The sequence below is a fragment of the Hetaerina americana genome, unplaced genomic scaffold, assembly GCF_022747635.1.
Source record: "Hetaerina americana unplaced genomic scaffold, ioHetAmer1.1.p SCAF_3, whole genome shotgun sequence".
Lineage (NCBI taxonomy): Eukaryota > Metazoa > Arthropoda > Insecta > Odonata > Calopterygidae > Hetaerina > Hetaerina americana.
The window spans coordinates 70,100,034-70,126,613 of record NW_027286874.1 but is presented as its reverse complement, the minus strand read 5'-3'; the positions used below and the strand labels follow the sequence as shown (position 1 = coordinate 70,126,613).

At 33.0% G+C, this 26,580-nt stretch overlaps 2 protein-coding genes across 6 annotated transcripts in view; one reads left to right on the top strand and one right to left on the bottom strand.

The window, feature by feature from the left end:
- Positions 1–9,940, top strand: part of ltl (larval translucida) — a 63,460-nt gene extending 53,520 nt beyond the window's left edge. The window contains exons 3-8 of the mRNA XM_071588609.1: positions 2,067–2,200; positions 2,699–2,960; positions 5,089–5,319; positions 7,591–7,818; positions 7,908–8,106; positions 8,239–9,940. Of these exons, the coding sequence (XP_071444710.1) occupies positions 2,067–2,200; positions 2,699–2,960; positions 5,089–5,319; positions 7,591–7,818; positions 7,908–8,106; positions 8,239–8,354 (1,170 nt within the window). The 3' untranslated portion in view covers positions 8,355–9,940. The remainder of the gene's footprint in view (positions 1–2,066; positions 2,201–2,698; positions 2,961–5,088; positions 5,320–7,590; positions 7,819–7,907; positions 8,107–8,238) is intronic.
- Flo1 (flotillin-1) overlaps positions 468–26,580 on the bottom strand; it is a 34,288-nt gene continuing 8,175 nt past the window's right edge. Inside the window, exons 7-13 of one of the 5 annotated variants that reach the window (XR_011701540.1) lie at positions 26,298–26,428; positions 25,557–25,641; positions 25,031–25,218; positions 24,461–24,671; positions 21,180–21,344; positions 16,903–17,038; positions 534–639 (exon numbers count right to left, since the gene is read on the bottom strand). Coding sequence is in view for 3 of the 5 variants with exons in the window: in XM_071588610.1 (XP_071444711.1) it covers positions 556–639; positions 21,180–21,344; positions 24,461–24,671; positions 25,031–25,218; positions 25,557–25,641; positions 26,298–26,428 (864 nt within the window). In the remaining 2 variants the exon portion in view is untranslated. Of the gene's footprint in view, positions 640–7,585; positions 7,690–14,405; positions 17,039–21,179; positions 21,345–24,460; positions 24,672–25,030; positions 25,219–25,556; positions 25,642–26,297; positions 26,429–26,580 lie in introns of those variants that run through there. The other 4 variants (XR_011701541.1, XM_071588610.1, XM_071588612.1 and 1 more) reach the window with 4 other exon arrangements.

Sequence of the window (26,580 nt, the reverse complement as noted above, 5' to 3'; positions counted from 1 at the left end):
CTCTGATACTATCTTGAGTTTTAATATAAATTATTTTCCCCTCTCGATGATCATAAACCCACTTTCCAGTGTAATTTTAGTCCTTCCTTTAATTTAGCCCAATAATCCCTTAGGTATGTTTTGGGAATGAGAAGGGATACACTTTTGACTGTGTCAACTTGACAGAACTGTTGAAACAGTGCTAATGTATGTACCATGTTTGGTCTCCCCCAGATCCTAAACATATTCCCTTTCGGCAAATTAATGACAGCCTATTCAAATTAATAGAGAACCCCACCAATATTCAAATGCATAGCAGTGAATTTTGAAAAGTTAAAAAAACTAACCATATTTTGAGTGCAAAATTGTAAGAACTCAAATGTATGTTTTATTAAACAATATTATATCATCATAATAAATAAACTGCTCAGCTACTGATAAAAACTTAGGTTTTATAATTCTACAAAATTACAGTACATCATTTGAAGTGTGATTAGTTTTAGGACAACATAGCTTAAAATAACATAATACCTGAATCATCAACTTACAAATTTGGTTCTCTGATTTGTGTAATCATCAAGTATATAACTTTGGCTGACCGACTTCATCAATATAAATATTGCAGTTTCCAGGCACATATGCTTTGTCCATAGTTAACAACTGAAAGAAAATGTCACAAAAATTAGTACAATACGCATCAATTTAATACACATGACAAATTTTTTCTTTAATGCTGGCACTTTTAATTGAAGAATGACCACTAATGATGCAAATTCACTGATAGAAAATATTAACAATATAATACAATCAGTATTAGCATTTAAAATATAATACACTATTGTCACAAAAAATGGCAACAAGAAGTAATTTCTTACAATTAGACTGATTAAATATAACCCAATTCATTTATAACTCTCTAATTATCTGTACAAGGATCATCCAATCTAAAATACCTACAACAGAAAAAGTAACATTGTCCCTTAAAAATTTGATTGAACGATTGTAAGTCAAAATCATTGCAAGTCAATTCTTGATTTTCTCAAAGAGCTCCTGAGACAAAATGAAAACCCTATGCTACTGCCTTTATATTGATGCCAATTGAAATTTTAAAATTGTGACTATTTTTCCAAATACATTTTTATTTGATACAATATGAAGATTTTTAGAAGCTCTATATCAAAGTTTACTAGATATTACCAGGTTTATATAAAACTAGGTCATGTTGTGTTGAGTAAAAATTTATTTTGACTTAAAAAATCTAAGTCATGCTGTTCTTATTCAATACAAAGGAATTACACTAAGTAACACCAGATGTAGTTAATCTCATTGATTGCTGACTTCAAAATATATCTGAGGTGAAAAAGGCTTTGAATTGATTATTTAAATGCCATATTATAATAACTACATATAATTTGAAGGAAGAAATAAGATAGCGCTAGCCAACAAAAACACACAGAAACACATACGAATTACAATCCCACGTATTCCAAATTTTTTGTGGCCAAACCACCTTCCTCTAGGAAAAGAAGGAACGTTGAGTTTCTGAAAATTTCGAATACGTGAGTGTCAATTATATGTGTTTCTATGTGTTTTTGTTGGCTGGCACTATTTCTCATCTTTCTGTAAATTATTATTCACATCTGTGAGACTTTCTTACAAGAATATATATTGATAAATACATATATAGTTCCTATGTACTGGCTTAACCTGCCTAAAAACACTTATTCTTCTTTTTACTGGTAATTAAGACAATTATCCACAACCGGTCATGATTGCATGTAGCTTATCATAATCATTTAGTTTGGATCCTAAGATGACTCAAAAATAATTTCATTCATTAAGAGTAAAATTTCGGTGATAAAGCATGGATATATTATTATGAAATATTTCTGAACAAGGTCATTGCAAGGCCAACTTGACTTGAATTTACACATCACAAAAAACTAGTGCTTCATTAAATGATTTAATTTTTTGTAGATGTATATCATAAAATGCTGAATGAAATAAAAATGTAATTCAGCAAGCAATTTAATATTACTTTTGCTTGTAGAAATTACATTGTTTTAACTAACATTAAACTTCTTCAGGGTCTACCAGAACTTCAATCCTTATTTCTTGTAGGAAATTCTATATCAATCATAGAAGAAGGTTCATTACCAAGAGGCCTGCAACATCTACACATTGGTCACAATCGGATATCAAATTTAAATGGATCCATCAGGTTAGTTGGTAATTATTATAAGGTACACATGTATTTGTGTATTGCATTGAGCCAAAAGACATAAAAAAATACATATTATTTGCTTGATCAAAGTTGTCATGTTCCACATTGAAAATCAATATCAAACTGCAGTAAAAATCAGCTCAATATTAATATGGTTATCCAATTGTGTGTACTGGCAGATACCAGTATTTTGGCAGATTATTTACCAAGCTTCCTCCTAATATATTAAAATATATATAAGCATGCATACACGTATAAACACACACTGACTGATATTGTAGAAATCATGTTTTAAAGTTCTACAGAAAAATTAACAATAAGTGTAATGAAACTGATTCAGATATTGCTAATGATATTAAAAAATGAAATATTAAAAAAAAAGATATGAATTAATTTCTTTTTTAAATTTCTAAAAGTTTTTCAATTTGAAGTAATATGTATACTGAAGCCAAAATTCAAGGTTCATTAATTGATTCCCCATCAATTCTTTTGCAGTACTCTTACCAATTTGAAATGGCTGTTCATGAATGAAAACAACCTTACAACGCTTGATGACCAAATGCCTTCAGAAGGAGTAAATCTACATTTACTTTACATCAGCAACAATCGTTTAACTAAATTACCAGCAGAGCTGAATTCATACCCAGGGCTACTGTCCCTGTTCCTTCAGAGCAACAAGCTAAAATCACTAGATGGGGCCATTAGGCACCTTAAGAAACTACAGCGGCTCCACCTGACTGACAACCTACTTGAGACTGTAAGAGCACTCGCATAATTATGTTAACATATTGGTACTGTTAAAAATAACAACTCAGTGATACTGATACAGAGCATTTTGTAAAATTGTGCCAAATGAAGAGCCATCAAACTTGATGTCTATGCATATATGTTCATGGTGCTTTAACTCATTACCACTAAAGAATTTCATACAATGGAAAGGAGTTTATTCACTTAAATGCAAATATCAATACTGTTGATGAAGTATCAGAGCGGGGTGCTCAATTTATTGAGATTATTATGTATGGCTGCTCATAAAGAGAACCCAAACACTCATAGTATCAGGGGTACATTGGGTTATAGTTTGAGTGAAGTTTTTTGTGGTCACAGGAATTTTGTAAAGCTATAACTGTTTCCTGAAAAAAATCCAGTAGACATGTGGACTTATGACAATACAAGAAGCAAAATGAAGTGATGATGAAGAAAGGCAATGAAGGAAGCTTGTTAAAATATGTGACATGCCATAGTAGAATTTCTGTATTTTTAATCATGCACTGAATGAAATCAATGACATCTTAGAGTCCACTCCAGTTAGTGTTCAATGAATAATGAGTTTCCAGGCAAATTCATAAGCCACAAGCTTGAATCTTGCCTCGGAAATGTTTGTAATGTGATTATGTAGTAGTTTTTCTGTCACTCAGTTTTCACGGCAAAATGATGTTTGAGTATCTTAAAAATCCAATTTCTTTCCAATTAAATATACCTTCAGACCAGCAGTATGGTAGCCATTAAGGATGATTTATAATTTAAAGCACAACCAGTATTTCTTCCAGAGCGTTCAGAAAAACTAAATGGGTAAAAGGCCTAAGACTTGCATGAAATTAAGAACTCAGCTTTGCAAAAAATAATTCACACAAAGATATTTTATTGGCTGAATAGAATGCAATTGATATACTCATAAACCTTTCCAGAACAATTACACTTACAGGTATTCTAGAGGAAATTTTTTGAGAGGAATGGACCAAAAAGTAACCAAATTCTTGAAATTCTAAATATTTTTGGACTCTAGTTGGCCAGAAGTTCTTTCATCCAATAAAAAAGGAAATATTATTCATTTTAAACTGAACCTTGCTTTTTGAAATGTGGCAGATACTCCAGAATGGTCTGCCTATAATCTTCTTGAGGAAATTGTTAAGAGCAGTTCTTGGGCTACTTTTCAAAGATAAAAATCAATGTCAAAGCCTAGAGGGTCAAGTCAAAAGTACGGCTGAAGTCATAAGATAATCATCTCACAGATGAAGCCTATTAAAACATACATCCCACTTCATTTCCACAGCTGATTCTTCCTCTTTGTAGCAAATCATACATAAATGGTGGGACCTCCTTTTGTTTCCCCATATGAAAGATGAAATTTTGAAGGGGAATATCTGTTCCTTCAAAACTGTGACTGACATTTTGAAGCTATTGCCCCGATAGGCAAAGAAGAGGCAAGTGTAGCATTTGGTCTGACTCACCCAACCCTCCATTGGCATTGAAACCTAAATTTCTCATCACTTTTGGTAGATTTACATTAATTATGGTCTCTTCAAAGTTCAGCCATGAGTTAATCAATGTCACTAATTGGTACAACTTCCGTGAGAATCATATTTATCGGACTCTACTGGCTGATCCCTTAAAATTGTCATGTATAGTCAAAACTATTTTCAGATGACAATGTCATCTGAAAACAGTTTTGTGCAATATTATTCCAATGACTATTTTTGAATATAACCCATCCATAGTTATATTCATTTTTTAACAATATATGCCTTCTGAAAGACTGAAGAAACTTAAAAGTAGAGTAGTTGCAGATAATTCACTTTCTAAACATATATTTTACAGATATGATATGAGGAACTGTGTGTACAGCAAGGTTGTCTCAGTTATGGATAATAGACAAATAGCAATTCATACATGCTGAGGTGGCTTCACTAGTGTAAATGACTACTGTAATATCAGAGGGACATTGAACCAAAAATGCTCTTCAGGCAATAAAACCTTGGAAGCCACCCCAGTGTGTCTACACCCTTTCCAAAATGCTATGTATATTTTCAATGAGGTGAGACTGTATTATGTGATTAATGATGAGATTGTAATTTCATGTCAACAATACAACTTCATTTTTACAGATTACAAGTGAAGATTTTGCAGAATTAGAATCTCTCCATCATCTTGAAGCAGGTTTCAACCGATTGACTTCTCTCAACGGCTCTCTGCAGCCTTTGAATTCATTGACCACACTGAATCTCACCCATAATCTTTTAACAGAATTCTCCTTACAAGAAATCAAGGGACTGAAAAAACTTCATACAGTAGATCTTTCACATAACTTAATCAAGAAGTTGGATGGAAAGATTGAGGTGAGTAAACGTAAATGCATTTATGTACGGACACTTGTCCAAAACTGAGGAACTCTAAATAAGATTCAAGAAAACCTGCTTAAGTCCAATGCAATAGAAGGAGACCAAATTTTGGTAGTAACTACATACATCTTGATGTGGCAGTAAAAAGAATCACATTTAGGGAGGTATTTTCAAGATGTTAAATGTCATTTTGATAACACATCCTCAAGTTTTGTACTCAGTGCACTCTATCAAACGATGATAAAACAGACCACATTAGTTTTCAAAGAAATTGGAATTGAAAATTCAAGATTTTACACATGTCCTTACTGCAGAGGAGAATTTTCAAAAGAAATACGGAGTAACATCAGAAATATGCATCATTCACAAAAAAAAGAGGGCAATTATATAAGAGGTAAAAATAGTGTTGACATAACAGCATCTACTTGCCTTTGTTTAAATGATAATAATTAATTTGCCGTAAAAAAGTCAAAATTGCAGTTTCAAAAATTGAAATCTCAGATATGTCCAAAATAAGTTTTAAGAGCATGATTCAGAAATTAATAAGTACATGTGAGTACTTAAAAATTTATATTAACATCAGTTATTTGTGAAATATACATCAAAATGTGTTATATTAATTTCATTAATCACCACATGAACTAAGGGGACACATTGACTAATGCTGTGAAAATTGAACCTTAAAAATAGCCATTACATGAACAATTGCATTTGTTTTACACAATGAAGGAATTTGACACTACTTCTTTGGATTATACACTTTTCTTTGTGCTTCAATGAACTCTAGACAGCTCTGCTTGAACCCTCAATGAGTAATGAACCCACTCCTTGAACCCTCAATTCTGATATTGAGTAATGAACTCAATATCAGAATTCATCACACAAGAGATCCTTTCAGGGCTAATATCCATGGCTCCCAGCCACACTGGAACTTGATTAGGGAGAGGAGGTTATGAAGTGAACAAGATATTTTGGATAACTCAAAAAAAATAGTTAGTCATCAACTAAATCCAGGCAAAATGCAGAAGGAAACTCTATTCCATAAATTATGGTTACAGAAAAAGCTAATCACGAGGAAACTGGTGAGAGATGCTTGGTAAAGTTAAGGTTTAGTTACAATGAGTGCAGCTGTGTTTTAGATTTTATTTTTTCATTCTCTAAGCATAATAACTTAGTTAAGGATTGACATGAGTTCAAGTACTGTCAAACAGGCAAGTTTAGTGCAATAAATTGTGATCTTAACTTTACTATGGAAATCAAGCCAGCTTGATAAACTAATATTTTATGCCTCATTTTTATTTTCCTATTTACTTTTAATGTTCAGTGGGACACAAACTGAGAAAATATCTCTCAATGACAGGCATAATAAAACCAATTGAAAATAAAAGAAAATTAAAAATCTTCTATGATCCATGTGAGATTGTCGTTCAGTGGAAGGTAACACACTGTGCATAAATTGATAAAGAATAAAAATATAAATGACAAGCTGCCAATAAAAATTACTATTGATTAGCTCCTGAAAAAATTCACCTCTATCATCGGTAACATTCCCACAAAACTGGCAGCATTTAGAATATACAAGAGAGTAAATCAACTAGATACGTACTGCCAAGTTGATTTTAAAGCTTCATTGGCATAAAGGCCAGTTATCTCCAGAGAATTTAAACTAGGCAGAAGCATATATTAATGTTTTGTCACTTGAAATTTATGATGATTATATACATGAAAATCTAATTTTTAAACCAAAAACCGACAAAACAATCCCTCCAAGGTGGGAAAAACCTGTACGCTATCTTGTCATTTCACTGTGTGCTTTAAGTTAGGTGTTAGCAGCTGGTAACAAAATCTCAATGCACATAAATGGTAGCAAGAACTTATTTGCTCATTTGTCTCCACAATTAAACTCCAATTTATACTCACAGAGGTTACAGGAGGAGAGTTGAAATAATCTTGGGATTTAAGCTAAATGTTACTGGTTCCTATACCTAGAAGACTTATTCAGCAAGGAACAGAAACACTGATGCCTAATTATTTTACTATTGATATCAATTAATTTTAAAAGTTGTGACAATCTGCTATACAATATTTAAAATAGTTTCCTAACATTTTATCCTACCTTTATAATGGCCATTACAAATAATTATTTAAACGCACCAATTTTGGATATGGGCTACAATAGTTACATTAAGGGCCAACTTGTAATTTTCAATAATTTGATGTCACATAGCCTTTCCTTACCAAAGTCAAATGCTTTTCCTTCCTTTACAGCTTCAAAACCATGTGGAATTACACACTAAAGTCCTGGAATTGCGGCTAGAGTACAATCAACTGGAAGAACTGGGAGGAGTCCTGGGTGGTCTTTCCACACTGCAAAAATTGAATCTTTCTCACAACCTCCTCCAGAAAATTGCACCCGATGATCTCATAAACCTTGATGATTTGAAGGTTCTAGATATTTCTTACAACAAGCTTACCACCCTTGAAGAAACTTCGAAGGTTAGCAAATGAATAGAAACTGCTAAAAGCCCATGCATTTCTTGTATGGTACCCTTCCATTCTAACGAAAATCTCTCATTATTTGCCAGACGGAGTTGCCCAAACTAGAAGAACTCATCGCCCACAATAATCTCCTGACAACAGTGGGCCCAGATTTCCATGGCCTTCCACGAATTTGTAAAGCACACTTGCAGCACAATATGATCACCACCATTGGTATTGAGTTGACAGCTAAAACTCGATGTAAATTACATGATGTTCCAGGAATACTTAGGGTTCATTTTGAAGGTAAATCCCCAAATTAGCTGAGGAAATGTTAATAAATGCAATCAAACCTTTATGAATGCTTAATCACTATCAGCACATCTGCAATATGTAAATTTTTTCAAGGTGAGGAATGTACCTTTTGTTTCTTTGCAGGTAATCCCCTTGAATGCACGGACGAGTTAATGTCAGCGGTGACTGCGATTGAAGAAAATCACACAAAACTCTATGGTGTGCCTAAATGCTTCAACAGTACAATTTCACCAGAGTAGTTGATTGGACTAATCCTCAGTGACATTGATTAGCTAGCTACCCACATGTGATGGTGTAATTCTTAAGCTGGATTGTCAAACAAATGATTCAGTGTTTCACAATACAGCAAAAAGAACTACTATGAATATAGTTTACTCAAATGACTCACTGATGCAGCTACACCTAACTGCCCAGGAGAAAAAAACCAATGGTCTTATTGCTAAGGGAAAAGCATCATACAACATATGAGACGAAGAATGTGATACATGCTGATGTTCATTGGAATAATAAATTGGTAGCAAGGATACCAATCACATCACACCTATGAAATGACAGTGCTAAAGAAAATGTAGATATTTAATATGATCCACCAAAACTTGAATAACAACACCTGATACTGTAAGTTGAAATAAAAGGAGAAAAAGACAGTTCCAAAAGTTCTAGCTGAACTGTCCCATGGATACAGGGTAATTAATCTTGAAACCCAAGACAAATTGTATAAACTTAAGCAAACAATAAGGGAATCAGATTCCTTCTTTGTATTAACATTACACATGCCACCTGCCACTCAGTATTTCCACTCAGGGCCTTAAGCAGTGGTTTGAGATTATGGTGGCTCTGAAAAATATTTATGATTCTAATATTCGTGAAGTTCAAAGAAGGCATAATGAAAATTATCCTAAAAACAAAAAGCATTGCAAAAGAAGTAATCTTAAAAATAGCAAAATTAAAATTGCATCACAAGATGATACTCAATTGCAGGGCAAAACCATTCTTAAATGAACCAAGTTTCAATTTTGACTTTTACTCTTTGCTTTAACATGTAACTTTTTAAAAGAAGATTATGCTTATTTTGAAATATTCTTTGAATGAATGCATACTTATGACTGAAGTAGCAAATAAACATAAATAATTTAACCATGATATTAGGAAAAAAGAGCTTGAAGCTATAAGTTACTGTAAATAGTTTTTTTAGTCTAGGCAAATAAACATTTTTGAGCATTTTTTGGCAAGTAGTCAGTAGGAAAATATTCATAAAGGTATTTATTTGGAAAAGTTTAGTCTCATATAAAAAGGAGAATAATAAGTGCTAAAAATTCATCAATTTATCTTGCTTGAATTTGTAACTTCAAAAATTGATGGGAAATCAATTCCCAAAACTTAGGTCTTAATTTAAATATAATTGTTATGTAATGTATTTGTACTAGATTTGTTAAGTTACCCATTAAAGGTATTTTTTCTTTGTTTGTACCAAGAATTACAGCCAACCACTTGATTCATCAACCTGGAAACTCACATACTTATGTACATAGATATCTCACCATCCAATGCTATTTAATATTAAAAATTAATTTAGTTTTGATAGAATACACCTAAAAATTTATAAAGATCATGTGAAAAATTATATTTTCTTAGGAATTTGAAAACTATTGTACTGGTGTAGTTGATCAACAAATGGCATTTGAAATTAATGTTATATCATTGAAGCTTGTTATATACCTGCATAGAGAATAAGTTCTAAGTGTAAAATTATTTGTATTTTTTCTAGCATGAGCTTCAACTTTCCAGTTCATTTTTGATTACCAATATTTATTTAAAAACAATAAAGCCAAATAAAACTAACCAATCTTTTCATAAATGAGGACCATTTAAAGGTGGATGTTCTCTATGATATAAAGAAAATTTTATGAAAAGCATCCTTATCTATAACTTAAACAGCAGTATAGAACCTAATTAAACCAACATTGATTTCATTAATTTTAGTAAGTATTATTTCCAAAGATTTCAGTTATTAAAAAATCAATTTCTTTAATTATAATCACAATTGTTCATATGGAACCATAAAATGGATCAACAACTGACCAGAAAAATTAGCATTAATTAAGTCATACTTTACCAGAAGAATGGCATTGGTAAAAATAAGCTTAGATTAAGAGGAAGAACTAGATGACTGTGATTTCAAATTAAGTAAAGATTAATGATGACTTTGATACAGAACATTGTTTTATGGTTCTGAAACTTGATATTTGCAGAAAAGAGATGGGTAAAAACTGGAAGCTCCTAAGATGTGGTCTTGGGGTTAGTTGTAGAATATGGGATTACAAAAGAGGAATGATAATGAATTGTTTGGTAAGATGAGACAAAGATGAAGAGCTATCTTGGAAAAAATCCAAAGAGGATGGCAAATATAACTGGAGAAAATCTTAAAAGGTGATGCTGAAGGCTGTAAAAGAGAGTAGAATGTTAGGCAAAGTAGACAGAGAAAAGACTGCGTATTTTAGAGAGAATGAATGGCTAGTTGGAGCTGATGAATGATTTAATATAATACAAAAGGTATTCCTGCTGTGCACTGTTAGGCGTAAGTTCTTTAGAAGATCGTAATATCGTATAATAATTTTCACGGTCATCCAATACCTACCTTATGATGATAGAATCCAATGATAATAAAATCAAGCACAGCTGAACCACATCAAACCTCATCCAAGTTGCCTAATGGTGATCAATGGTAGGATTTATTGCAGGGGAAAATTTTGCTGGACCATAGTTAACTCATAGCTATGCTATCTAATCATCCTATGGAAAAATGTATCCCACAGGTACCAGACTGAAATAAAATTTGCAAGGGAAATGTTTAGCAGTCAGGAGGAAAGATTGAATGAAAGTTTTAATCTGCATATAAATATGGTAACCACTTATGCAAAAGAATTGTCCTTCCAATTATTGGTATTGTTGCCTGTAGGAAGATCAATCACAATGACAAGGTAGTCGCGTCTTGGCTCCTTTATCCCGAGTGTAAATGCCACATTAAAGAATTTTCTAGAATGGCTAATTTGCACTCATGGTTGAAAACTTTGAACAACATATTTTCTATTAAGTAGTAATGGAAATAATATTTACATTTACAACTATTTTACTGGAGGTATCAAAAATTTTAAAGGGATATAATAATTAACTAATGCCTCACTTAATATTTACTTTTACACATAATAAAATAGGATAAATCATTTAAATATTCATTGAAAAATTATTTTAATCACTTGAAAAGTATTCAATGATTATATTTGTTAATGAAATAATTTGTTCTCTTTATCTTTAGTAAATAATCAATTATTTATGGCATGCTACGACATGGATTTTCTTTGAATTTATCTTTATTTGGCTTTGAACGTGATAACATTTAAAACTTAAGCTTTCTTAACACTTGAAAAGTCATTAAACTAATAATATTAGACTTAAAGAAATGTTTTGATCAAGCTTTAAAAAAACAGGAAGAATAATCTATTCTATAATGTACACAGTAGATGGTACAATAATGCATGTTTTACACTACATACTACCTCGATCAAAAAGTTCCCGGAATAACCACCGTGTGGCGCTCCCATCGTTCCGATTTGAGTTCTGTTTTTTTTGTTAAATTGGTACATCTGTTGTTGATATTCCCTTTAAATCTTAGTGTCATAACTTGACATTTGCAAAAGTTACGGTCGGTTTTCGGTATGTCCATCAGTGCTTCCTGCGATTTTTCCATTACTTCCTCTCGGCTGCTAAAACGCGTTCCCCGTAATGGTTTTTTAACTCGATTGAACAGAAAGAAGTCACAGGGAGCCAAATCAGGTGAATTCGGTGGCTGTTGGATGGTATTTGTTGCATTTTTCGTCAAAAAATTACGAATAATGATAGCACTGTGCGACGGTGCGTTATCATGGTGCAAAATCCACGAGTTTTCTGCCCACATTTCTGGTCTCTTTCGGCGAATTGCTTCACGCAAACGTCTCATAACGCCCAAATAATACTCTTTGTTTACTGTCTGGCCTTCTGGCAAAAATTCATGATGCACTACACCGTTGTAATCCATGAAAACCGTCAGCATTGCCTTCTTTTTTGACTGAAAACGACGTGGTTTTTTTGGTCTCGGCTCATTTGGTGAACGCCATTCACTTGCCTGATGTCTGGATTGCGTGTCGTACTCATAAACCCACGTCTCGTCTCCAGTAATGATCCTTTTGATGAATGTGGGATCGGATTCAGCCTCGCAAATCATGTCTTTTGCGACGTCAACACGGTCTCTTTTTTGCATGAAATTGAGGTCTTTTGGCACCAACTTTGCTGCTACACGACGGAAACCCAAATCATTAACCACAATGTCTTGGGCGGATCCATAGGCAATGTTCAAGTCCTCCGCTATTTCTCTGATGGTTAATTTGCGGTTATTGACCAACATTTCTTTTACTTTATCAATTTTTTCACCGACTTTCGATGTCGATGGTCTGCCACTGCGTTCATCATCTTCGATTGACTCACGACCACTTCTGAACCGCTCGTGCCACTGGTAAACGACCGTTTTTTTTAGAGAATCGTTGCCGAAACACTTTTCCAACATTTCCAACGTCCGTGCGCCACTAAATCCGTTTTTTACGCAAAATTTAATACAAGTTCGTTGTTGCAAATTTAAATCCATTTCTGAAATTGTAAAAAATCGCCAACACACACAGAGATAGATGTACTCTTGGCTACGTAACTTTTGCAAATGTCAAGTTATGACACTAAGATTTAAAGGGAATATCAACAACAGATGTACCAATTTAACAAAAAAAACAGAACTCAAATCGGAACGATGGGAGCGCCACACGGTGGTTATTCCGGGAACTTTTTGTTCAAGGTAGTAAACCATTCCACATGATCAAGGACTAATATTAAGGTATATTTATACCTATTTATTTATTTAATGACTTAATTGGGCGATATTGAGACTTTATTATCCTTTCTTCCACCTAACCCTTACACATTTCACGGAAGACAATTACATACATTACTACGCCATCACTGGGGCCAACAAAGGAGTTATATGTTATTTTCGGTTATATCTACACTATTAACAAAAAACCTGATAAAAAATGAAATAGTATTAATTTCTTATAAATAATAAATATGGCTAAAGAGGTGCCAAGAGGTCTGCAAACATATCCTACATTTCTCCTTTAATCCAAGGAATGGTCTGCACTAACAATTGAAATTAAATAGCTTAAACAATAAAATTATCTTCAAAGAACATATTCATAGACATTCTAAAACGCATATGCCCGGAATATTATTGATAAAGAGAATGACAAAAATGTATTAAACTTCATCTGGAGGAATGGTTCTTCCTCTGTGGCATGAAGTGACAAGACAATTTAAAAGTGATGGGATATACAGTATGAATTCAGTGGTGACATGTCGGAATCGCTCCATAATAACACCAACAAAAACACCCAATTTGCCATTCATTTCCAAACTTAAACATGAAGGGTGCATAAAAATTAGCCATATTTAAAACTTAAATAAATGGAAAACCGACAAGTGCTTTCAATTCTGTTATTAGAGTTTGCATGTATGGTGGATAGGATGAACTACAAGAGCATTAACAGGTTGGAGACAAAGTGGTGAAGATCACAAAAAATAGAAGGGAGTGGATAGCACTAACAATGAAAATGTGTGCCGTGGCATGGGAAAAGCTTTGGGTTATAAGATTAAAGATCTTTTAGTATTCTGGAAGGTGGGAAATGCAACAAATGGAAAAAAACTATTATAGTCATTTGAAAGGACTACTTGGGAAAGGGGATAAGGTATAGAGTCAGCTTATTTGCTAACCCAAACAAATAAGTAGGAAGATATTCCACCAATACAGTATGTAGGATAAGGCTCACAGCTAAATACTAAAAACACAACATAATCCAGTATGTGGTTAGCTGGAGGGTGAAGTTGTTAGTAGACAATTTTGACTCAGGTGAAGTGAGTGAATAAAAGGACAAGTTCCACAGTTTATATCTTCGTTGTTTGTAAAAATAAGGGACCTCGGATTTTAGGGATTGGGTTAAATGTGAGGGAACTGGCAGGACTGTAAAATAATAACATTTACAGCTCATCCATTGGTGATGGTGGGACATTGTGACTAGGCCAGAGGAAAGATTGCTGCTATGCTGCATGGGGAAAAGTTATTGGAGAACTTTTCAGGCGAGGTGATTTTGGGAATACATAAAACCAGATGACTTCCCAGCACTAGCAGCCCATATGTGCATGGGGATCCTGAAAAATCTTCAGATTACCCAGCATCTAAGCCATAAGATGGACTTTAAAACTGGGAATCTTTTGCCTAGCAGGTAGGGAGGACGCATGCTGCAGTAAGACTGTGGACACACAATGTAAACGATTCAAGTAATATTTAATTCACACAAAGTTTTCATATCTTACTCTAGTAGAGATTCAACACATTTGGCATACATTACAAACTGCAGAATTTCAATCTTGAAGTGAAAAATACATTTTCTTTGGCTGTGAGAAAAACAACGAATGAAATCATAATATCATAGTTTCACTTGAAAATGGCAAGTTGAATAAGCCAACCAGATGATCAGTTGAAAATCCAACTAGCATTATTGCCTGAAGTTAATAAAACCCCATCAAAAATGGGTCAAGTTACATGGTTACATAAAATGATGGGGCACAAAATAGGCTTATTACACACAAATTAGGGGCACTAACTCAATTTTCTGATGGGTACATTCATACAAAGAAGTGCCATCAAAAATCTATCCAACACACATTTTAACAAAGAAATATTGATAAACTATTCTGAAGATAGTCTGAAACAAATAATTGTAATATAAACAAAAATAAACATTCAAATAGCAGTAACATTCAAAGTATTGAATTAATAAAAATTTAACAGTAATATCAATATCTGAGACTAATAAATGCCGAACTGTTAAGAAATAAAGCTGTACGTAGTCGGGCACGTAAGACTAATTTTGGTGAGCATAAAATGAGATGCTGAGAAAACTAAATGATTTTGGATGAATAAAACGATCATTTAAAACTAAAAATTTTCCAATGTACATAGCATGTATTGCATGTCACTCTCATCTAGTGCCTAGAAAAAATAGTTTCTTCATCCATTAAACAATTTTACTAATATCAACTATAGAAAAATCTTTAAAACAATGCTCACAATATTATAAATATAGTCCTTTATCAAACTGATGATGGAAATAGTAATATGCAATATGATGGTACCCTTTAGCAGCACATGTGCATGCATCTAAAGACGAATGACTCATGTAAACTTACAAAGAAAAATTCTGTTGGGTACTTATACTACAAGTAATCCCATATGGTAAGAATCATAAAAAAATATATGAAAACAAATTAACATTTACCGTATAAATTTCTACCATGAAACTCAATCAATAGTCCTCTTTTGACTAATGTTTAAGCTTTCTCTACAGAAAACATTTGATAACTATAAAAAAGATCAAAGTTTTATAAAAAATGTAAAAGGGTTCTGACTTTCTGAGTACAAATGCATCATGTTTCCAGTGCCACTGACTACCATACTTACAGATGGCAATCAAAATATTTTGCAAGTTATCAACATTAGCAATGAATATTATGATTAGCACACTTACTGATGTTCACATTAATGGATTGCCTGTATACATGACCTCTTACGATGAATACAAAGAATTAATTACTATGAATGACTTCCCAAAAATACTTCCATATTTAGAATAGTTTTCATTACATTTCTTTTGGCAAATCAATGCAACGCTGACAGTTGTATAAGCATAGCAAATGACTGAGAATGGCATCTGATTAGATAATTAGAAACTTGCTATACCCTACACACAATTCATTTAATTTAAAAGATACTTAATACGTATGAGCACTAGCATTGAAGAAAACTAATTACAAGAATTTATTCTATAATTAAGCCAAGTAAAACAACATCACAAACATGTTATGATACAGCAACAAGATTAAATGTTGTGTCTATTCAAGGAAAGAGGGACACCAAGATCATCAGTAATCATTGACTTTGCTATGTGGATAACATTAATTACCACTTATTTCCTTTCAAGATTTACCTTACCCTAAATGCATATCATATAGCATTCCTAATAGCAGAAGATATTTGAAGCTACAACACTATGCAAAATATCATGTTTTCTTGAAAATAGGTTTAAAAAACATACTTTGGCTATTAAGGCAAGTTAATAAACCCTCACTAATTTCTTCATTAAGGGGCACTTGCTGATTTATCTTAATATTATTTCCATTTAAAATTTCATCCCAACAGGAGACCAAATTATAATGGACCAGGGCAGAGGCAATTTATCATTTGGTTTGTTGTCCCTATTTTCTTCACCCATGAAAAAAAAGAAAACTATGCCCACTCGTTCAGTGTGCCCACATGTAACTTGAATCTGAAAATCTCAACAACAACAACAATAGCACACCAAATAAAAATCAACCATTTTGGTATTTGCCACTTGCCCTTTCACACATCAAGCCACGTGTGACTCTGATAAAGCTCAAGTTGTTTGACACTCGCTCCAAGTTTATACATTCCAACTCCACCTTACTCTTGCAGTGCAAGGCACCACTTTTTTTTAAATGAACACTTATTTTTCAATATTGCAAGTCTCTTATCATCACTACCACAGGGTAATTTTCCACTACTCAAAACCAAATGAGAGAAGACAAATGAACATATGGTAAATGCAATTTATATTTGAAAGTATAACAAACCTAAAATACTTGAACTAGGTAGTAGTAACTTTTGGATAGTGTTGGACATCAAATCATAATTTTGTCACTCCAATGAAGAAAACTGGTGAAGCGGCATGCTGAAGTTTATGACAACTCTTTATGCTGCGTGAACAGACTGAAAGATTAAAAAAAAATTATAAAACCATTAGAGAGCAATGTTAAACATGGATGGCAAAAATTAGGAAGAAAAACAAAACTATTATCATTTTATGATAAGAATATTTTAAAGATTATATATTTTTCATTTTGTAAACGTGCATTCTGCTTCAAAAATAGTCAAAACTCAAATTTAAATTCTGGGGGAAGGGGTGAAAAAAAATGTGTCAAATCCAGGTTAATGCAAAAATGAGTAGCAGAAAATATTTTATAAACTTATTTTGGTGTTCAACAAATCAATGCATTTGTATCATAAGATAATAATACAATTAATGGTAAAACCAACACAATTCTTATGGAAAATAAAAGATGAATAAATGTATAAAAAAGTTCACAAATTGATTGGTTCTCACAATAAAAATAAAGAGATATAGATTATATTCATCACCAAATAAACATCAATTTTTAACAATATCTGTTCCTAAACTGTCAATAAAACCAATTTATTGTTTCCCAACCATTTGGGGCTCAAAGGAAAGAAGAATTAGTTCTTCCTTATCATTATCACTTTTATGTATGCATATTTATCAGGATTTACATGCATATTAGTGTAAGTATTTATGAATGACAAAGAATTTTCCAAGTCTAAAGAATCAGCAGCATAATGGGAAATGCCACTGATACAGTTATTGCTGGAAGCTTGCTTTAAGAGTTCAGATTTGTTTCGGGATTTTTATTTCTTTAGCACAATTCCAAAACTCATCTTAACCTTTCACATAATTTAAAGTTTCTTCTCTTTCTCTCTAAATGCTAAAAATTTCTAAGGGTAAAAATCCTTCACCTTAGCAAGTTAAGATACTAAGGTAACCTCTAAAACTCCGTAATTTTGGGTTGTTAAAAGAAACAAGACGTTGTGATGAAATACTGTAAATGTCAAAGGTAAGCTGTATGTGCTGGGCGAGAGTCCACAAGATGAGAGCTAACATTTAAACACAAATGTTTATCTATTCTGACAAATTCAAAGAAACTGCGGGAGATGCTGCGACAGTCACTTTAATCTATAGTGGTAAAGTGGAAGCATATATCTTGGTGCAATATAGATTAACCCACCAGCAGCTTATTTCTCTCATGATCATTTTTTTTAATGATTAAAACACACATTAGTAACCAATATATTTGCAAAAACCAATTTTCATCAAACAATATGTATATTAAAAAAATGAAAATCACAGATAAATATAAATGAAACTATGGAAAAATATGATAAAAATCTGATTGTCGCCCCCAAGGGATAGTGACATTCCACATTAATTCTGGGGTTTTGGGCTCAGAGCCCTGGGTATTTGGTCCATTATGCCAACCCACATTTCAGGCATGCAAATCACCCATCCAACCTCTATCGAAGCCATAGCCAATGGTCTACATCACTATTGAAAAAAATTGTCTTTTTTTCAATATTGAAATTTGGTAATGACCACACTTGCTTAGTCGCTACTAAAACTATAGGAATAAAGTAATAGTAGAAGATCACAGTTATTTCCCAATAAGTATATATAGCATCACATTATGATACTGTAGAATTTCAAAAAGTATGAAATAATAACAAAAATATTTCTTTTCGAGCCTTTGATGACTCTTCCTCAGATTCCTAAACTGGAAATAGTCAATAATGGTATTATGATTCAACAACCCCATTTCATAATATACGAGTACTATTGGACTTCCTCTCTGGGATAACCTTTCTCTTAATATAAAGTCATAAAATTATAAGGAAAATCTCAAGGAATGAAATGGCCTGCCAATGGTCCTTGGTCAGATATTGTCAAATTTTAAAGGTTTATCCATTCTAAAATGTCCCATACCAAGACTTACTTGCATTGAATTATCTGCTCTCTAATTCACTTGACAACATGAAATTTTTGCATAAGTGCATCGATTTTACTAGACTTTCAGGAGTGCTGTAAGAAGCTCTATTTCATGTTTGGACATCAAAATTCCATCTTTGTTTTTGGGACAGAAAACTTCCAAATCTGGTCCATTTTTAGGACTTTATTGATGCCTCAACATTTAATTGTTCTTGTAATGAACTCACAGAAATGAACTTTCCCATTGGCCATTCAACAGGAGTATAGAATTCACCACAATCAGGCTTTTCTTACAATTCTACATTTTAAAGTTAACTCAATGCAATGTAAATTACATTGACTGCAATTTTGTCACCCTTACTTTATTGCATTTTCACTCTACTTCAACATACTAAACCTTAAAGAAATGCACAGATTTCGATTGATTGTTAAGCAAAGACCATCCAACAACCAGAAGAGAGAATATAAGCGTTTTTACGTAATCAGCTGCCTGCTATTCAAGAGCCAATTATCCTCTACTGAGGAATGCATAGGTACAGCCAAATATGCCTTTTGTGCATTCACTTCAGCCAGGGGGAAAATATAAATATACTAAAAAGATTCTCTCCCACATATTTTGTTAATATTATGACATATATAAATATGTTTTGTGTAAATACTTCCTCATCTCCTAAATTATTGATACTTACAGATCAAAACTTAATAGCTTTGTGGCTGGTTTTAGGCATAATGACTTTCATTCTTTTACTAAGTCTTGCACAATAATTAACTTTGTCACATTGTGACTTAATTTACACTTGTAAGTACTGCAAAATTACTCTTAAACAATTTCACAATGTGTATGCCACACTCATCTCATTTCCCACAAGCCCTGTATAGGACTGTTGATGCGAACATTCCAGTAACAGAAGTAAATATAAAGTTGCTTGGCAATATATAACACTTAATAAATAGAATGAGACATTTTCTGTTACTGTACAGTTAAAAATAACAAAGAAATAATTTCAGCATTGACAAGTTTGAAAAACATCACTGAATACAATTCACACAACACACACAGAGAGGAACAAAAGAATGTCCTCCAAGCCTTGCAATTGCAATTAAAATAAACAAATAATCTCAAGTAAATATTTAAAATGTTTTAAAATTATCTTTTAACAACATAATTTCTCTCTGGTTCATATTTCAGAACTTGCCACATTTCTAATAATAACAAATACTTGTAGCCATGCTATTTTGATAACACAGCTACCAACAATTTCAAAACAAACATTTTAAATTTGTTTTGACAAGACATCACAACAAAAAAGGACATTTGGGTGTTTCTAATTGAACTACAAACTACAATGATATTTTACAACTCTTTATCAACATGAAACATCTTCCGAGGTAATTTTGACATTTTTATACAAAGAAGTATATTTTGACACAAGTGTTCCACTGATTTTTCATTTCATTCTTCTGTACTCATCCATATTAATTCATGCTAGTATTCTGTAACTTGAGGCCTACCAGCTAACTAATTGACTAATTTGAGATTACTTGTCTATCCTCAAACAATGGCTGGATTACAGAAAACCCAGCTTCCCCACTTCATTAGCTCTAAGAGATTGAAGTGACCATTACCTTTAGTGGCTGAAACACTTCTAGTGCAGAATTTAGATATTTTTTATTGGTAACCGTTGAGAAAATCCTCAGGTGAGTTGGCTAAAATTTGCTAACCCAAATGCTGAGTTTATGGAAATGAGATCTGGAAAGACCCTTAAGTTCCAGATTGGCAACAACAATAATGTTTGTCTGTAATTACCACCAGCTTTTATTGAAATCTATCTTCCTTGATGACAATTAAAATGTCCTAAATTTTGCAGTAATCATATGACCCATTTCAAATTTCAAACAATTATGACTCAAATTTGTTGTCTCCGGCATAATTTTATGGAATGAACATAACATATTGAAGCGAAATAAGCAACTTTGATTGATAATAAATAATCAATCATGTTAATCAAATTTTCTAGCATTATTACACCCCATAAAAGCAGTCTGGAGTAATATTAGGAAAGTGAACTGAACGAAAAAAATGCTGCAAATAACAGGATAACATAAATTCCAATAAAACAAACTATGGGTTTTACCGCATTTCCTATTGCGGGAGAGTTTTACCCCATGAGCAGATTAAAATTAAATGTTGAAACATTCACCAATGGATTACATTTATGAACATACTAACTGTAAGATTATATTAAGTTTCAAAATTACTACTCAACTTCTATAATGCTATGAATTTTCACAAACCTTTATAATGTCCACTCCAGTCAAGTTTCTCACAACTTCAGGCACTCGGGAAACAATATCCAAGACCTCCCCTGTAAGTTTAGCTGCACCAACTGGTCCATTACCGCTTGACACCATGGTCACCTTCTTAGCTTGTGACAGAGGAGCAGCGACCTCGGCGGCAACCTTGAGATAAAAACATGAATGATATGAAATGAGAGACCATCTAAATGATGGATATCTTTTGGGGATATAACTGATATTGAGGCCTGAAAAAAATTAATGAAGATCACATGGAACACTGCCCTTCTTTCCTTAGTTTTGTGATGAACAAATTAGATATGTTAGAAAACTAAATACATCAAATGTAACGTTTATAAAGCATAATTATATTTTATAATAGCCATGATAAGTCCTAAGTATGCTGGGGGGAGGAGAAGGGAAATCATTAGGAGACAGAAAAAATGAATGCAAAGCATATTGATTGGCAGTGGGATGTTGAAGATGGCAATAAAGACGAAAATGTTAGGCAAACAATGAAGGAGCAGGGATACGATAGGGATGTTGGATGGAATGAAGGGAGGAAGGAAGTACATATATGGAGTTGAAGAGGATTGTGGAGTAGGATGTTGGGTCACTCTTGTTCAGAGAGACAAGAGAATTATTTGGTACCTTGTGCCCAACCAAAACCTATGTTAACTGGTAGATTACATATAATAATAGCAATGATAAATAATATACAAATTTTTATACAATTTTTCTTTCAATATCACATTTAGTATAATTTCCTGCAACATTACCAGCATGATTGACTAGAAGATTACTTGCATAGTGGCAAAAAAGCATTGTCAGAAGTGGTACCATGTATTAGACCTCCTTTCCTTCCCTAATCAGAATACTATGCATGGCCATGGTTAAGGGGGCTCCTGGGTTGGTTTACAATAGATTGGAGTTGTTTAATTGTTTAGAATGGCAGTTTTAACAATGTTGAAGATGGCAATTGCTTGATCATGTCCACTACATGGAGCAAACAGGGAACATCAAAGGCTTGTGCATAAAGACAGAGAATATGCACATTTTTCTGCTTTCTCAAAACACAAGGTCTTACTGTACATCAGAGGGAAAGAAAGATGGAAGAAAAAATAAAAGGGGTTAGATTTAAGAGAAATGCATATCAAAAGACAACTTTCCTCCAGATTCCTACCACCAAGGGAAGCTGATACATGAATATTGCATAATATAGCAGTTTAATGATCCTTTTCTAAGCAACTGATATCAATCTCTATCCATTTATTCTGCGGCAGTGCTGAATGACAAATTATTATTTATTGATAAAGAAACCACAATGGCACACGGGAAGGCAAACAAATATCAACCTGTTTTGTCAGAAAATAAAAATCATGAATGAGAACTCAAGGTATATTAAGTGTGCTATTATATTAAGTTTCAAGGTAGATGAAAATCAATGTCACCATAGGAAGTGTTTGTGGGGTGTACAAGCATACTGCGAAGGAATGAATTTTCATCCTCCCTCATTTGCAGGATCATCTGTCTAAACCTCACCACAGTTTTTCTAATATCAGTCAAGGTGATATTGGCAATAGATGTTCAAGTATTATGTGCATAACTCTTTACCAATATCAATTATCAAATATTTTTATTAGCCACGTCAAGCATGGGTATAGGGGTTCCTACATGGGGTTTATGTGAAACATCAATGAAATGGGGTCTTTAATATTTCACAAACTTTAATTTATAACTTCCACATTAAGTCCCGCAGTCTAATTATTGACAGACGTAAAACCAATGGAACACACATTTAAAAAGAATGGAAAATGATATTTTTCAACTAATAAAATAACGGTACCTTGACTTACAAAGCTTTCCAAATTTGTACTCCGTGGCTCATGTCTTGAAGAGTTTTTACCTCAAAACCCATTTTTCCATTTTACCTTATGGGATCAATTAATCCATTGAAGGATTTTGAAATTTTTGAAGAAAAAATATGCTACAGTTTACAAATAAGATTCATTTGCAAGAAAAAATTCACCAACAATCAAAATATATCTAGAGAGACACTTTTTAAAACAATATTTTAACTTCTTAAAAATGTATCCAGTTGGGAATCATGGAAAGATGCTAGAGATGATTTGGCTAAAAACCTAAAATAATCTTCAGAAGTGTATTTTTCACAAAAAACTGCAAATGTTCGGCTGATGGTCAAAACACAGATACCTTCAAAGTAAAAACTATCATTCCAATAGAGAAGTTTTAGTGATGAACATACTAAACTTAGAGCCTACAGTATGAAAATAAAACCACAATGCCTGAAGTACATAGTGGAAAATATACACGGCATCAGCATCACTGGAGGTATCCATCTTTGAACAGATGTTATTATAGTTACATTAAGAATGTCTGTAATCCAATGAATTATAAAAACATCACAGTCGATATCTTGTGAATAGGTTTGTTTCAAGTGGTCAAATGCAATATGAAAAAGGTTCATACCCCGAGCAGTTTTTAAGCTAAGATACCACTGTATATAAATGCAAGTTTTCCTCAAAATTAAGGCAACCATTTTTATTTGCAGAAATAAAACCACTACTGCATTATGTTCATTCATGGCAGCACCATACAAATATTTTTAAAATGATTAATAAGGAATTTCTGGCGGGAAACCAAGAGAAAATTAGTTTAATACAAAGACTGCAGACTCCAATTATTATTAATTCATATGCACACGAATCATTCGAACATGACAGTTTTTATTTTTAGCATGGATGACAAAAAGGTAAAAATAATATGGAAAACTCGTCAACAGTCCATAGTTTTCTGTTAAGATACTATATACATAGTCAAATTGTCAGCCAATACAAAACCTTACTTTTTTATGTTTATGATAGCTGAAACAAAGGATACGTGATTTTTTTGTTTCATCAAATGGAATGACAAAATTTGAGAATATTGACAAATACTTCTTACCCAGATAAAAATATAGAATAAAGGCACTCTGCAATGAGTTTAGCATTTAAAAATAAGGAATTTTTTAAAAGAGCACATTATTTTAGTTTTTATACTATACCAAATAAAATGAAACACTACAAGTATATACTTTACTGGTATTTGTGACTAAAGTTCTCCAGCACTAACATAAAGTCGAGGTTTCTGCTGAGTGACCTCAGCAGATTAAAAGATTCATATGCCCAGGAGAACCAAATCAATTAGAATGGACTCATACAAGGCATGTTAAGACCATATCCACAAGGACTGAAAGAAACAAGATTATAACTTAGCCTTACCTTGGGCAAAGTTTCCAAAAGCATGTCAACCATAGCTGCCTCCCGGTATTCCTTCCAAGCATCAGCCTTTTTCTTCATTTGCTCTGCTTCAGCCTTGCCCTTAGCCTCCACTGCAAATGCTTCAGCCTCTCCCCTCACCCGAATAGCCTCAGCCTCTGCTTCTGCCTCAAGAACAACCCTGTGGCGATTTGCCTCGGCCAACTTTTCAAGCCTAATTTTGTAAAACGAAGAATGGATGAAGGATTATGGATAGAATAAGAAGCCAGAAAAAATCTTCACACAGAGTTACCAAAACAACAATGGGAGCTCTTAACAAGAAGTAAAACATACTAACATCACAAATGATAAATTAAAGAGAAAATAAATGGCACAATTTCATCATTCTTAGTTTTTCAAATGCAAATGCACGGTAGAGAGTTACTGAATTCACACAAACAATGATCTTTGCAGAAAAAGGAAACTAACAAATCATTTTCAATGGAAGATTAAAAAACCACATCTGCAATTCAAATACACAATTGACAACCATCAAAGTGCGTTTTTTGCAGAATAAGTGATATTACAAATCACCTATATTTTTCAGCCTCGGCTGGTCTCCTGATGGTTGCCTCCAATTCACGCTCCCTTCGCTGGATTTCTTGCTCTTGCACTGCAATTTCCTGAGTCCTTTCAATTACTCGAATTTGCATTTGCTCTTCTTTGATGCGCTGTTTTGTTTTTGCAGCTTGCAATTCATAAGCAAGCTCTGCTTCAGCTTTCTGAGGTTATGGGAATTACAAATTGTATGGTTATAAATCATGCTTATTCTCTAAATGAAGTAATTTAAAATTAAAGGCAAAGTCTCAAGCTTTATGTAATAAAATAAATCTATAGTAAAAGCCTAATGATTATGATTTAAAAACATTAATTCGGCAGTGTACCCTCATCACTGTAATTTTAACTATGATTATTTGATACTTTTAATTAAAATGCACACAATAAAAGAGGTCAGATGAAGACTACTTTTTGATGAGAAGTCCTAAATACAAGATGACTCTTCTGCTTTCCATTTTAACACTAAATGAATTTAATCATGTTCAAAAGCACAAACACATACCTTAGTTTGGACCTCTACATCATAAGCAGCCTTTTTAAGTTCAAAGTCTCTCTGTGCCTTTGCGATTTCTGTGTCGTTCAAAAACCTGAAATTATTAGTGACCACATGTCATGAGGGTAATTATATATCTTAGACTGAGCAACAGTTCTTTTGTCAAGTAAAATTACAATCATTCCACACTACTATAATATTTATTGTGACTGCCACAATCTGAGTTGGAGATGAACTCCATCCCAAAACTTTTGATACATGTTTGGAGGCAGTTGAAGAAAGTTGCAGAGAGAACAAAGACACACAAGATTAGGGAAGCAGTCGGTAGGTTAAATTCAAGGGAAAGAAAAAAACAGGAGACCATTAAGACGTAACAATAAATATTAGTATTCATAAGCATTAGAAATGAATGATGTTATATTTCAGTATTAACTCAAATGAAAAAAATCTATCACGTGACAACAAAACCTTCATGCTATGACAAACTGCCAGCGATGTAGGTCAATCACAAAAAATAATGTTCCAAAGATAGGAGGAGCAAAATCCATTCAAAGAAGGGCTTGATGTAATATAAAAGGATTAGGCTACAGCATCATTGAGATTTTAAATAATTATACCACAATCTGAAGAATATAAATCACAAAGAGCTGTTAAATAAGACGGTAATCTAGGAGAAACAATGTCTAATACACACTTAAATTTATGCATAGGCTGTCTAGTCCTTAAAACCCCCTGGAAGAGAAAACTAACCTGGATGCCATGCGTTCCTCTTCTGCTATAGCTTCTTTTATTGTGGCATCTCTTCTTGCTTCAGCCTCCCCAATACGAGCATCACGCTTGACCTCAGCTGTCCTGGCCATACCAAGACTTTTTAAATATCCCTAAAAATAATACATTTTCCATGAGATTACAAGTTTTAAAGTAATAGCATTACATGAAAAGATAAGTTTATTGACTAGAGTCCTTGGTGCAAAGGTTTAATGCTAAATGCAGAAATGATACTTGTTTGAATCTTGGTAATCACAGCCACTGT